The 13,944-nt window shown below is 35.4% G+C and overlaps 1 protein-coding gene across 6 annotated transcripts in view; it reads left to right on the top strand.

The window, feature by feature from the left end:
- Positions 1–13,944, top strand: part of nckap1 (NCK-associated protein 1) — a 32,022-nt gene that overhangs the window by 1,983 nt on the left and 16,095 nt on the right. For 2 of the 6 annotated variants that reach the window (XM_067480316.1, XM_067480325.1), the window contains exons 2-8: positions 5,217–5,234; positions 9,756–9,866; positions 12,329–12,421; positions 12,521–12,577; positions 12,816–12,958; positions 13,165–13,255; positions 13,827–13,944. The exon at positions 13,827–13,944 is cut by the window's right edge and continues 20 nt beyond it. In XM_067480316.1, the coding sequence (XP_067336417.1) occupies positions 5,217–5,234; positions 9,756–9,866; positions 12,329–12,421; positions 12,521–12,577; positions 12,816–12,958; positions 13,165–13,255; positions 13,827–13,944 (631 nt within the window). Of the gene's footprint in view, positions 1–5,216; positions 5,235–9,755; positions 9,867–12,328; positions 12,422–12,520; positions 12,578–12,815; positions 12,959–13,028; positions 13,076–13,164; positions 13,256–13,826 lie in introns of those variants that run through there. The other 4 variants (XM_067480333.1, XM_067480341.1, XM_067480348.1 and 1 more) reach the window with 4 other exon arrangements.

Below are 13,944 nucleotides of genomic sequence, written 5' to 3' on the forward strand. Positions count from 1 at the left end.
AGCCCATTTCAGTGTTAAAGGTGTAATTTCACCACACACTATAAAAATACAATATAAAAAACTGAATAACAACTGACCAGTTCAGTTCTAACTGTATTGCTCAAGTATTAGATAAGTGGTTTGTCTGTGTAGGAGTAAAGAACTAGTGGATCTGTTTGTGTGAGAAAAGTCATTGTGGGTATAGGCAAAAGGTCTTAGGACTACAGAGTAGAAGTTAAACTGATGTTCAGCAGTTTTTAAATATCAGGAGTTGTGTTAGTGTATTATTTTGAGATAATTATATTTAAGATATCAGTTAGAAATGAGCCAAAAAAGGTTAACATTCTACTATTGTGAACACACATGTCCGTATTTTTATTCACTGTGGAAGTTAGGAGACAGGATGAGCACTTTGGCTCAATCACAACGATGTTGCTGCTGATTACACTTCTTTATACACCCACCCTTTCCTTCTTCCTTCCTTGCTTTTACTTTCTGTCTCTCATATCATCTTCATATCTTTCCTGATCTTCCTCAGCATATCCACCCTAAATTCCTGTTAATTTATTTTTTATGCATTATTTTACCTTTTTGATAGTATAACTATAAAACATTGAATCCCAAAGTTAGAAATCTGTGGATCATTTAGTTACCCTCATTATCAATTTGGAAACAAATTTAATCTTGGAATTATGACAAAATGTCCTTGCTAAAAGACTAACAAAGCTGTCTCTAACATATAATTAATGGAGCAGTTTTATTGAATTTCTTATTGGAAACACAAGTGATAAACTTGATTGTACGTTTTCTACCTTTGGGAGAGAGTAAATCATGCTCACTAATTGTGTCATGTATGATCACATTAGTGTCGTTTTTCCATTTTAACACTCACCATACATCATTGACTAGCTACATAAACTCTTAATGTTCCTAACAGTTACCTTTAATTAATCTTGGCATCAACATTTTTATTTGCTGTGCTTATCTGTTAGACAGTGTAAATTCCAGCATACTTTTTATTGCACACAATACTTGAAGGGTTTTTATTTACATTGACCTTGCTTCCATTCAGGAAACCCTCATTGTCTTTCAGGCTACTGTTCAGATAAAATATAAGTTGTTAGATTTATCTTGACTGCTAAAACCGGATAGTCTCTGTCTGTAAGGAGAAACATAGCTAAAGCAGCTAGAGAGGGTGTTTTTAAATGTCAGTTGCATTGTAGCATTGGCAGTATCCTTGAATACCTGTAAATCATAATGCAGCTTGCTGTAATAGCTGTGAAGCAGACACTGTTCTTGCTCATTAAATGAAGTCTTTCTTGAAGCTTGATGAAATGCCACATTAATTTTTAGGCTGGTCTTCTTTACAGGGATTGCATGGGTATTAAATTGCCTCAGAGTTAATTTAAAGTAAAGAAACAATACTATGCAGTGGATACAACACCGGAGAATTGAAACAGTGTCTTTCAGAGTGTATGTATGGGAGCCTGTTATGCTTTACAGTTTATAGTACCCAGTGAGAAACAAGATTTGGGAAGAAAATCCCCACACACAAATTTGCTTTTCCGGAACATATTGACAGATTGAATGGATTTTGAGGGGCATTTAAAAAAAAATGATTTGAATTATATCAACTAAACAAATGAATTTGCATTGTGAGTAGGTAAGATATACCACTAATATGTCTTTTAAAGTAAAATGCAGTTTACCACTAATTGATCTTCTTCTGTCAGACCTGCTCAGTGTGCCCAGAGATTTGACAACCAGCTTAGTCTGGTTTTTCCTACAATACTGCTTTTGTGAGCTTTATTCTGCATTGGTACTGTGACAGTTTTCTGATCAACAAAATTTGCCCTATTTTTGTTGACCAGAATACTGAGAAGTGTAGTGTTATAATATTACATGTCATGTGCCAAAGGGAACAGTAGCTGCAGCCATACACAAATGATTACCTATTAGAAAAAATACATGTTGACATTTAGTCAAGGGCACTCATGATTACTTGGGGTATTTTTAAACGCTAATTTTTAATTTCAGGAGCATTTTATGATCTCTTTTGGGCAAATTTCCCACTATCTCCATAAATCTCTCATTGTCTGAACGACATCCCCTGAGAAAAAAATGCAGTATAAACTAAATTCCATCAGAGTTGTTGGCACAGTCAATAAGTTGTTTGTTCTTCCTATTTAAAAAGACAAAACTTGGCGTCAGTGACTTGGATCAGTTGTGCCTTTGTGGTCTGTGAGTATGCAAGTTTTCTTTTCAAAGTGAAGACTACACCAGGTGCTTATTCCCTTCTGGTTGACAGCGAAAGAACCTGTTGGGGTGTTTGTTTTGGATGAAAACCTGCAAACTCTCCATGGCTTTACAGCACATCTGTGGTTTACATGGTAGTTGACTTCTAAATGTGGCTGAAATGTTTACTAAAGAATTCCCTTTTCTCATCAGTGCTCAATCAGACAGTGTGGCTGTGCATAAATGAATAAACATTAATACATAGAAATTTCTCCTATTTTTAAAAGACATAAAATGTTTATCTTTTAAATAGCAGGTTCCTGAAAATTAATCAGTGAATACATCTTGAAGGGGATCAGATGAGTAGTTTTGAATCCGAATTTTCCAAGTAATGATATTCATAAGACATTATTTGACTGGAGTATGGATTACTCATTAATTTTTCTTATTTTTCTAATTCAGTTTTTCTAAACTGCACCTATTCCTCTTTTTCCTTCATTTTCCAAGAAGAAGTTGATAACTGAAACTAATAAGAAAACTGACCAATCTGTGAATTGTAGTTAATCATGTATGTTAAGTTAACGTTTCTTTATATTAGTTATCAAATCTTCGAAAGATATATTAACACTTGAGTCATTATTACATTGGAAGTTGCCTGGGACAACTTTAATTCAGTATCAGCTGTGATGCAGTAAAGTGTATTATGTATGTATTAAGCTCATGATTTTCTATCTGAATTGCAATCTTTCTTTACAATAGCTGCACTGCAGACTACAACCTGAGTAGAAATGGACAATGAAAACAGAAATGTCTCCACTCTATTTAGCCAAATGTTAGGTTGCAGTCCTGAAGCAGTGCTTCAGGACATCAAGACATTTCTTCATGACAAGTCCTATTTATGAGAGGTTATGTTTGGCTATCACCAAACTCTGCATTCCAACTAATTTTATTCCATCTGTGAAACATTTCAGTATCAATATTATGCCCTTCTTTGCTGATAAACATAGACTAGATATGTTGAGTGGACGTTTGTGCTGCAACAGGGCATCAAACCCACCCCCAGGTTGAAAATCCATTTGCCACACAGATATTTAAGATTGGATAGTATTCCACAATTTATATAGGGTATGTTTTTGTATGATTTTATTTATTTACATATTTTTAATTTTATTTATTTTTTTTATTTCTTGTTTAATTGGGTTCCATTTATCGAGTTTTTGGACTTGGGTGGAAAATCTAAGTTTTATTTTACATACAGAAATAAAAAGGGAAAATGGGTTTGCAAACTTTCAAGTGCTGCATTTCTGCAGGTCTCCTGATTTTTAGTATGGATCTACATTGTTAGTGCTCTTTTAAGTAATCGTGTTTTTGTGAACTAGGAGACTGAGAAACTGAGACCAAATCTATAATAAAAAAGTTCATGATATTTAATCACAATGCTATAAGATGGAGCCGTGATATTTAACTCACTTGTCTGATTAGGGATATATGACTAAAGCTTTATATCCCAATAATAATATATATATATAATGATAGTTTGGGTAGGCTAATTTGTGATTACAGTTCGAATTACATACTTGACAAAAATGTACTCACTCATTTGGATAATTTTTTGCTTAAAATCTAGGTCAAAAATTTCAATTACCCATGTCACAAAATGTGGACTTGTGTAATGTGTACTTTTGTGGCTTATTTCCGAAGATTATCTTACTTCTGCATGACACGATTCTTAAGTAGAGGGTAGTCGTGTTAGGCTAATTTGGGTAGTGTGGGGAGCACAGAGGCTGCAGGCTTAGACCCTTTGTTTTGTTTTTTGTTTGTTTTCAATTGAAATGAAAAATTTGCATAATCTAATTGTTATTTATTTACATGTTTGACAGCACTTGAAGATCCAGACATCAGTAAAGTGTATAGACAAAATACACTTTGCCCACATTTCAACATTCTAAAATGATTAAATAAAAGCCGGATTTGTTTTCCCTGTGTTTTTATTTGCCCCCCAAATTTACCAAAACAAACAAGGTATAAACCAGACAATGGAACAAATATCATGGTCTGATTTGAACCATTGATTTGGACAATCATTTCACCACTTGTGAACACATCGTGACAAAGACACAAAAGCTTGTTATATTGCTCACTGCCACTTCCCCCATGGTATACACCCAGTCTGAACTACTTTTTGACCAAATTCTGCTAAAAGTGCAAACCTAGTGGTACTGGAACACAGTACAGGATTCAGCTAACCTTTGAGTGTTTGTTTCTTTGCAAAGATGAGGTAAAAGTTATTCCGCTGAGTGCAGGCTACAGCCAAGGATAAATGCATAAAGAAATAGCATGTTGCTAACATTTCCATAAAACTCTGAAATGCTGACTATAAAGATGTAGTCAAACTTCACCAATCGGCGTCCACTGCATTGTCAGGTACTACGCAGCTGCCATGGTGCAGGAAGCCAATATTGCAGCTGGTAAAAAACTGCAGGGGCCAAACTTTACTTCACACTGTTCTGTATAAGACAGTGCCTTTGCAGCCAGCTGGTTTGTCAGCCATATTATTACAGCCACTGCACACTTAAAATGGATGTGTTATTCGCAATGTGTCTGAGCACGTAGGTAGTTACTTTTTGTGTAAATTTTAAGTCAGTGTATGTTAAAACAAGCGTTTAATATGATTTTTTTGTTTTGTTTTGTTTTTTGTTTTAAATGTGCTCTCTTATGAAGAAATGACAAAATAATTAATTCATTAATTATTAATTAATTACTAATTAAAATCTAAGTTCTAAAAGAAGATACCTGTGTGAGAGCAGCTGTTTTAAGACATCTTTGTGTGTGTGTGTGTGTGTGTGTGTGTGTGTGTGTGTGTGTGTGTATGTGAGTGAGTGAGCAAATGTGTGTGAACAAGTGAGTAGACCTGTGATCCAGCAGTTTGTCTGGGTGGGCTCTTTGTTTTGATTTCTTCTCTTCTTCTCTCCGTTCCAATGCTTACCCCCTCTCCTATGCAGCAAGGACAAGTTTGGAAGGTTTGCAAAGTTTATCACCTTCCACTGACGAAACCCTTTCCCGTTCACTTTACCTCAGCTCCCTCTTCTTCCTCCTTCCCCATCCCTCCTCCTCCACTTGGCTACCTGTACTGATCTGTTGGTCCTCTCCTTTGTGCTTCACTCCTCTTCATGTTATAATCTGTAACGATGACAGTAAGGCTGGGCTCCATTCAGTCAGTTTTCCCAACCCACAAGTCAGTGAAATTCATTTACTTTTGATCCTGCATCCACACAAACATGTTTTTGTGTTAATGTTTCTCATGATTGGAAAGGGAAAAGCTTTTCCTTTTTAGTAGGCTGCAAAAGCTAAATCTACATTTGAGGCTTTATTTGTGAATACCAGATACCTAACTGGCATCTGGCACTTAAGCCTTCACCATTTTTTGGGCATATTGGTTTCAGTATTTTCTGGTAGGGAACCAGTACAATAATGCTGACAAATGCAAAAGGATGAGTAAAGATGGCACTCAGCTCTTGGCAGGTTATAGTGGTTTGGCTTTTAATTACATGAGACTGTTCATTCTTTGGAGATTTTTTTTTCTTTGTAGAAGTTAATGCCTCCTTGTTTTAAAATAACTCGAGCTGTGAGGAATGACAAACAAAAATGAATAATCTCAGATAGGACAATTTTGTTTAGCAGGGTTTACTGGGTGAAGGATCACTGAGAAGTGTGTTTTTTTTTTGTTTTTTTTTTTTTTAATAATTTATTTATTTATTATTTATTTAATCCGGTAATTAGCAGATTAAATTAGTTTTCAGAAGTTTTTTCAGATGTAGGCCCAGTGCTATCTATTTCAGGGTCCCCTGACATATGCTGATCACGGTGGGGACCCTTTATGAAGCTCAGCTGTTAATTGCAACCCTGGAGTGGAGAAACGATGGTGGAGGCAAGACTAAGGTCTGTTCTGGTATCCATGCAACAACTCCCTACCACCTCCCTGAACACTACTGATTCTCAGCTTTTCCCATGCCCTCTCCCTTTATTCACTGCACCCCTCCTTCCATCCATTCTTCCATCTGCCCCCAACCCCAGCCAGCCAGTTTATGGCACCAAATACCACCAGCACTAATGGACAATACCATGCCATATAAATGACAGAAAATGATAATGTATCTTGATGCTTTTTTTCATTGATACTAGCTAGCAAGTTCTGTTCTTCACTGCTGAAAGCAAACTAAACAGTTTAGTTAATAAGATTTGGGGATAAAACAAGACAATGTTATAGTGTGGCTATATCTACCATTACAAAAAAGTATTTTTTTTAAATGCTACTGCAATAGTAAACATGAGAATTCCTAGTGAATAATCATTTTGGAGATTTTGCATGTTTAAGCCCATTATTACAGCTCATTTATAACTTTCTGTACATTACTGCCAATCATTAACCGATGTTTTACATTTAATGTTGGTCAATGCAAAGTTGAATTTGTTTGTTTGTCAGAATCATGTCACTGTCACCTGTAATGCAGTGATGGCAGAAGGTGATTAAAAAATAAATAAATAAAATAAAAATAAAAAATTCAGATTTGTGCTTATGGAAAAATGGAGCCGGCTTCTGCCCAGCATTACATCCACTCACTGGATGACCAGAAAAACAAACTAAACATTGGTTAAATAAAGAAATAAAAACTAAGTAAATAGATTGGCTGTCTTACCCTTCTTGGGAAGGCATCAGTAGGTGCTTCAGAAATTATTAAAAATGCAGCATTAGCTCAACAAATTAGCAGATGTGTCTGCAAATTTCAGCCCCTAATTTTAATGTATTAATTGTAGACCAACCTAAAGAGTCACATTTCAGATTCAGACGTAATTTGGGCTAAAACATGTAAATCACTCATGTCCTTTTAGTCAACTAAAACACTGCCTTAACTAGACACAACAGTTTCCCAGTATGAGCTGAAGAGTAATTACATTTTCAGTGGCCATTGTAGAGACTGGTCTGTTTTGTAGGGCAAGACCTAGCGGTGTATTCAGAAGATAACCATTAGAAAAATAACAAGGCTTATGCTTTTGCAACTGCATGGTTTTCACAGTCACATCTTGAATCCTTGTTTCTCATTTAACATAGTTAAAATTCAGTCCGCCTTTCACACGCCTCAGCCGATTTTCTTTGTGCAGTAGCTGTCGAATAAACACAGTGACACTGACAATGAGCACTTATGGCTGTTGATGTTGGAAATCTGGCTAGGTGTGAGAGAAGCAGGCACAAGGAAACAAGCGGAGACTCAAGGTCCAGTCGGTGTCATTGATGGCCACTGAAATCATGTTGGTGTTTTGTGTTTCTCTGTGTCAAATATCTTAAGTGCTTGTTTTGTGTTAAGACCCTGGAGTACTGTATCAGACCATGCCCTAGCTCAGCATGCCTGTCTCTGGTGTTTCAGTAAGTGAAATAATTTCAGCCTAGAGACTAAATAAACTGAATGGGGGTTTTAGCTCAGTGGCATCTTTTATTTACATTATACTACAATTTTTTTTTTTTAAATTTATTTATTTTATTTTATTTTTAAGGGTGCACTTTTGTAGTCAAATAAACTTGCCACTGGCTGTTTACATCCTGTGTTGAATTATAGCAGATAAGTCGTGGAAGATGCTCTTCAGTATTTCTATTTAAACTTGTAGTTAAACGAGCAACATCCATAAACGTGGCTGTAATTAAACTGTGTAGTAGTTGCAGCTAGTCTGTACATGTAAAGGATAATGAAACTTTAAATCCTCAATGACTTGAAAGCTTTAGCACTAATATCTGTGGGTTTTCACGTCTGTGGCACTGACCACATCTTTTGTTAGCAGTGTCGTGACTGTACTTGTGTATTATGTATTATGTAAAAAAAACAGCTTGCGTGTACCAAAGCAGAATTTCCAGCCTGTGTTTCATCCCATTTAAATACCTGGGTTTTCAGTTACCTGCTGCGCTTGAGTAAACTAGCATGTGTTGCTGTCTCATGATTTTCATTTTGCACTGGCAGAGGCTGGAACGGTTTCAGTCCCATGCAAACTGAAATTCTGGTTTATGGTTTTGGTGCTGTTTCCAGCCTGTTGGCTCATTAGCTGTGATACCATTTTGCAGGTAGAAACATTACATTTATAGCATAGTTATGTGTTGTAGACATCATTTTGGTAACTTCATGCTACTTTATGGCTCCTTTAAATGTGTGCTTCCACTTATTACACCTAAACCTTCACCATGAGGAATTGAATCCTCAGAACCTTCTAGGATTGTTCCTCTGTGTTGGCAGCAAATAAACTTTTATACATTAACTTTGTTTATGGCACATGCATGAACTACATCTTCCTCACCATTCACTACTATACTCCCCATTATGCATGAGCGCTGTTGCTTCCAGCCAGACACAGGGCATTTAGGGAGATTCAGAACACTTAAAGAGGAATGGATAAGAATATTAAAAAGAAGAAAAAACATCTCTGCAGGTGTAGGGACATAATTAAAATATTGCTGCTCTGCAGAAAATTCAGCTAATGTAGGTGCAGATGTCAGGAGACGCACAGGAAAAAGCACTTTCTCTCTGACCACTTACCCATCTCTCCTTCCTCTGCCATTTCTCTTGAGTCATTTCTTGGTTGACCTCTCTGTGTGACCCTTTTATTTAAGCTCTCCCTTTTAATTTCTCTATCTTTTTTTTTTTCATCTGTGTCTTTGTCTCTCTCTCTCCCTTCTGTTTCATCAAGTCCCTTCTTCACTCTGCCAGTCCATCAGTCTGCCTGTCATGCACTAATCAGTGATGGCTCAGAGGCACAATTTGAATCTAAAATCCTCTTATTACCTATGATTTTCTCAGTGGTTCTCAGACTTTGTGCGTTGTGGTAGTCAAAGAACTTTCAATGATTGGCATTTGTAGGTAGTTAAAATGTGCAAAATTAAAGTATTGAATGCTTCAAATGTTTTAAAATTTTGAGTAGACCATAGTTAGTATGAGAAACAGAAAATATAACCGTATAATTTACATGTGCAATCAATGTGTCAAGGTCACTGTCTCCACTGCTCAGCAGATGAGAACCACTGATTAGTTCAGGTTCCTGTTCACTTGTTAGAACAGTTAAACCTGGTTTATCCAAACATGAAAGCCACACACATCCAGTCAGCTAAAAGTGCATACTTGTTAAAACGTGCATCTAAGCAGCTGGTTAGAGTGCACATGCACATGTTTGTGTTGTTTTTATGTCTTGCATATTCCTTTGGTCTAGAAACTTCACTAAAGGTAATGTTGACATTTCATTTGCTCAAACCCCTCTATGTGTCCAGGGCCAGGATAAACCAGATTTCACTGTAAGCACTAAATGTTTTGCTAGTGATGATCATACTTCGAACATGCCTCACCATAAAAACAGGAAATGTTAGAATATAACACGTTAATTGATTAAAAGAATCAAAAATGCTAAAACAAAGGATATCCAGCCTATGTGTCTTAGTAGCAGCAGTGTACTTATAATAAAATATTTTGATTGTGTTTCCTCACCTGTTTTTATCCTCTCCTTTCCAGGCATGTGGGGATCCTAAGGCTAAGCCCTCCTATCTCGTTGATAAGAACTTGGAGTCTGCAGTTAAATTTATAGTGAGGAAGTTCCCTGCTGTGGAGACACGAAATAATAATGTAAGTATGCCTGTATCTTTTCCTGTTGTTTGAGTTGAATTTTTCAGTTGTGAAACTATACACAATTTAATCTACAGTACCTTATTCTTGGAAAAGAATAAGGTACTGGGGAGGGTTGTGTTATGGAGGACATCTGCTGTAAAAACCCAAATCAAAATGCTGTTTTTCTTTTGTTTGTTTTGTTTTTGTTTTTTATTATAGATTATTTTTAAGGGTTATTTTCTTGATTGATTTGTTAATCTTTCTTTGGTCTATAAAATATCTAGATGCTCATCATAGTATCCTAAAGCACAAGTTGATATCATTGTACATAGTTTATTGTTTTATCTATTAAGTAGCCTCTGATTGCAGTTTTAATTAGGTTAAATAACTGTAGCTGCTAGTAAAACACTAATCAAATTACTAGTCAAGTAAGCGATAAATCATGTACTGTGTTAAATGTCAGGATTAATCACATACCCTCCACAGATTAACTAGAGCAGTTGCTTAACAGCTATTTTGTCAGACTAGCCACCCACTGAATGTTATTAAAATATAAATCACATTTCTGTTTCTTTGAGTTGTAAGTATTTGGATTTTAACTTGGTAAATAATTTCTAAACACATTACATATTAATGGTAGTATGATATTAACTCATTACCAGTTAATTTTTACTATTTTACAAAATGAACAAATCGGCATGTTGAAGTGTCCTTGAACAAGACACTGGCCTGCCGATCAATAAAGTTTCTATTATTATAGGTGATTATACTATTAATCAGTCATTGTTCATTATCCCTGCACAGACATGCTTATGATGTATAAATTAAAGCTGTCACAAAAACTATAGTGTGTGTGTGTGTGTGTGTGTGTATATGTTGAGTGAACCAAATGGAGTCATGGCTCTTTTTTATATATTTATATATATATATATATATATATATATATATATATATATATATATATATATATATATATATATATATATATATATATATATATATATATATATATATATATATATATATATATATATATATATATATATATATATAATATTATTTTTTTTTTTAAGCTTTACTTTATTTTAGCTTTACTTTGTTTTTAGCTTAGCTAATAGCTTCTTACCTATCTGTGTTTGTGTGGTCATTGAGTAATTATGTGTGTGCGTGTGTGTTGCTAACTGCTTTATTCAGTATATTGGTTCCAAAATTGTCTCATATGTTGTTTTCTGCTTTGATTCTGTGTTGTGGTTGTGTTTTGCATGCTAATCTTGGCTTATTCCGGACTTGTGCTTTTTGGTAAGTCTTTGTAACTTTTATATTTTAGTTTATGTACTATGTTTTGCAATAATGTAATTATTATTTATTTTTCATTTTTTTTGTACCTTATAGCTGTTTTGGACTGTTTTTTTTTCTTTTCTTTTCTTTGCTCTGCTTTCTCTCTTCTGCTGGTATTCATTTTATTTTCTCCTTCATACCCCGAATGACTGTGTGGCTGGTGAACTGGCTGATAGTTGGTTAGGTGGCTTGATGGCTGGCTGGCTGTTTGAATGACAAGCTGACTGCCTGCACTAAGGAGTTTTAAAGAGCCATATATTAATCTGTCAATTCATGTTACCTTTAAAAAAAACAGTTTAGTGATGGTTAACTAGTGTTTGAACCACTCTGATGACATGTTTTACTATATCATGCATTGGCATTCAAATTTTCTAAAGATTAAATATTAAAGTAAACAGTTTTTATTTATTTTTAACTTCATATCAGATAACATAGGTTTCACCTCCTTGGTGCAGCAGCAGTGTCACACACCTCTTCCAGCACTTATTTCTTACACTTCACATAACTCAGTTCTGACCTTAAATGATAAATAATCTGCTTCTGTTATTTCTGTCACATAAACAGAAATCACTCTTTGCTAGCAAGGTGACTATCTTTTTATAGCTGATTTTTTTTTTTTTTTTTTTCACAACATCAGGATTCATAGCTAAAATTTCAGCAAGCAGAGAAAGGGGGTTTGCTTTTGTCTAATTTCCCATCTTATCTGTGCCTTTTAACTCAACTTCTAGAAAAGGATAGCGCACTAAAAGATGAACCGCCTGGCTTTGCTCTTATAGTCAAGTTTTAGTCAAACGTTTGGTCAGTCATTTTTATTCTTCTTGTATGTCTTTCTCAGGACAAACACAAGCTTATTTCTACAAGCTTGTGTCGAAACAAGTGCCCATCACAGACAACACACATAACAAATATTCAAATAAAGTGAATGAAATGTTTCTCAGACTTGAACCTTATTTCAAGAATTGGTCAGTGGACTTCAATTAAGAGGGATTTGTCAGTTCAGCCTTAAAGCTGATGGCAAAAACTAATTTTAAAGCATATAAAGCTCCTGCAGAATGCAATAAAGATGTAGAGTAAATCATTTTTACTGATGTTTTAGAGTTATTGCAGGTTTTGTGACTTTGTGTACTCTGCTGGGTTTACAGCAACAGCTGGCTCAGCTGCAAAAGGAGAAGTCTGAGATTCTGAAAAACCTGGCTCTCTACTATTTCACCTTTGTAGATGTTATGGAATTCAAGGTAGGAAAATGCTCTCGCACACATACAAACAATATCCCCTTAAGCATGTTTGACTGGTGATTTTAAGGACTGTATGTGTGCAAACTCCTTTATCAACAGGACCATGTGTGTGAGCTGCTGAACACTATTGATGCATGTCAGGTCTTCTTTGATATTGTGAGTAGAAAAGCCAATTTACATATTAATGTATTTGTTCAAACATTTTCCATATGTTTTTAAGAGGGAGTCTAAAGTGTATGACATACTGTATCCTCAGACTTTGATTTATTATAACTGTGTTGTTGGTTTTGTGTTGCTCATGAACACAAGAAAAATCTAAAAAGGTTAAGGTTCTATCTAGATCTTTTTATTTTATTTTTTTTGCCATAAAATTTGCCATTTTGTCTTGTGCCAGACGGTGAACTTTGACCTCACCAGAAACTACCTGGACCTGGTGGTGACTTACACTACTCTGATGATAATACTGTCTCGCATAGAGGAGAGGAAAGCAATCATAGGACTGTACAACTATGCCCATGAGATGACACATGGAGCCAGGTGAGTGGATGTACACAGGGATGAGAGAAACTCTCTCACAAAGAATAACAAGTGTGGCTTTTTTGTATACATGCAGTATTTGGTGTAAATGGCTACAAGCATCCACTCTCAGTCAAGGTATTGTTGTTAGATAAACCACGTTAACAGATAAAAGTTGATACATAAATCCATGGTCTCTATTCTGATTCATGCTGTGCATGTAATAGTGACCGGGAGTACCCCAGGTTGGGCCAGATGATTGTGGATTATGAAAATCCCCTGAAAAAGATGATGGAGGAGTTTGTTCCACATGGAAAGGTAGGAAACCATAGTTGTGCTTATTTTAATCTACTGCATAATAGTGTACTCCAAATGAGAAGTTAACATACACATTTTCTCCTCTTGTAATTTCTCATAAAAAAAATACATTAGGACTAATTCTGCATTTTTCCTGCATTACCTTGTTTTAACCGAGACATAGATCCCACTGCAGTGCTGTATTTAGATCAGTCATTCAGAGTGAAACATGATTCTAAGAGCTGAGACATCAACTTGAACAATTGCAAATCTCAACAGTGAAATTATAGTTGTTATTTTGATAATGGTTTGTGCAAATTAAGTTTCATAAAAGGTTATCGCCCATAACAGGGAGGAAAAGTCTGGTGCTTTCCACCTTGCAATGGAGTAGAGTGATGCATGGTGGTCAACATTGACAGCCTTAAATCTAACTTCACATTCACACAAACATTTGGCTTTTCTATTACAAGCATGCCACTGAGACAGTGCTCTTTTTTATTTTCAATACAGTTCTTTTTTTTTTTTTTTTTTTTTTTTTTAGTAGTAATTTTGAAGTAACATTGGGTTGCTTATCTCCATTTTTCTCCTCCAGTCCCTCTCAGATGCATTGATAAGTCTTCAGATGGTCTATCCCAGGAGGAATCTGTCTGCTGACCAGTGGAGGAATGCCCAGCTGCTCAGTCTTATATCGGCGCCCTCCACTATGCTCA

The sequence above is a fragment of the Channa argus genome, chromosome 1, assembly GCF_033026475.1.
Source record: "Channa argus isolate prfri chromosome 1, Channa argus male v1.0, whole genome shotgun sequence".
NCBI classification, from domain to species: domain Eukaryota; kingdom Metazoa; phylum Chordata; class Actinopteri; order Anabantiformes; family Channidae; genus Channa; species Channa argus.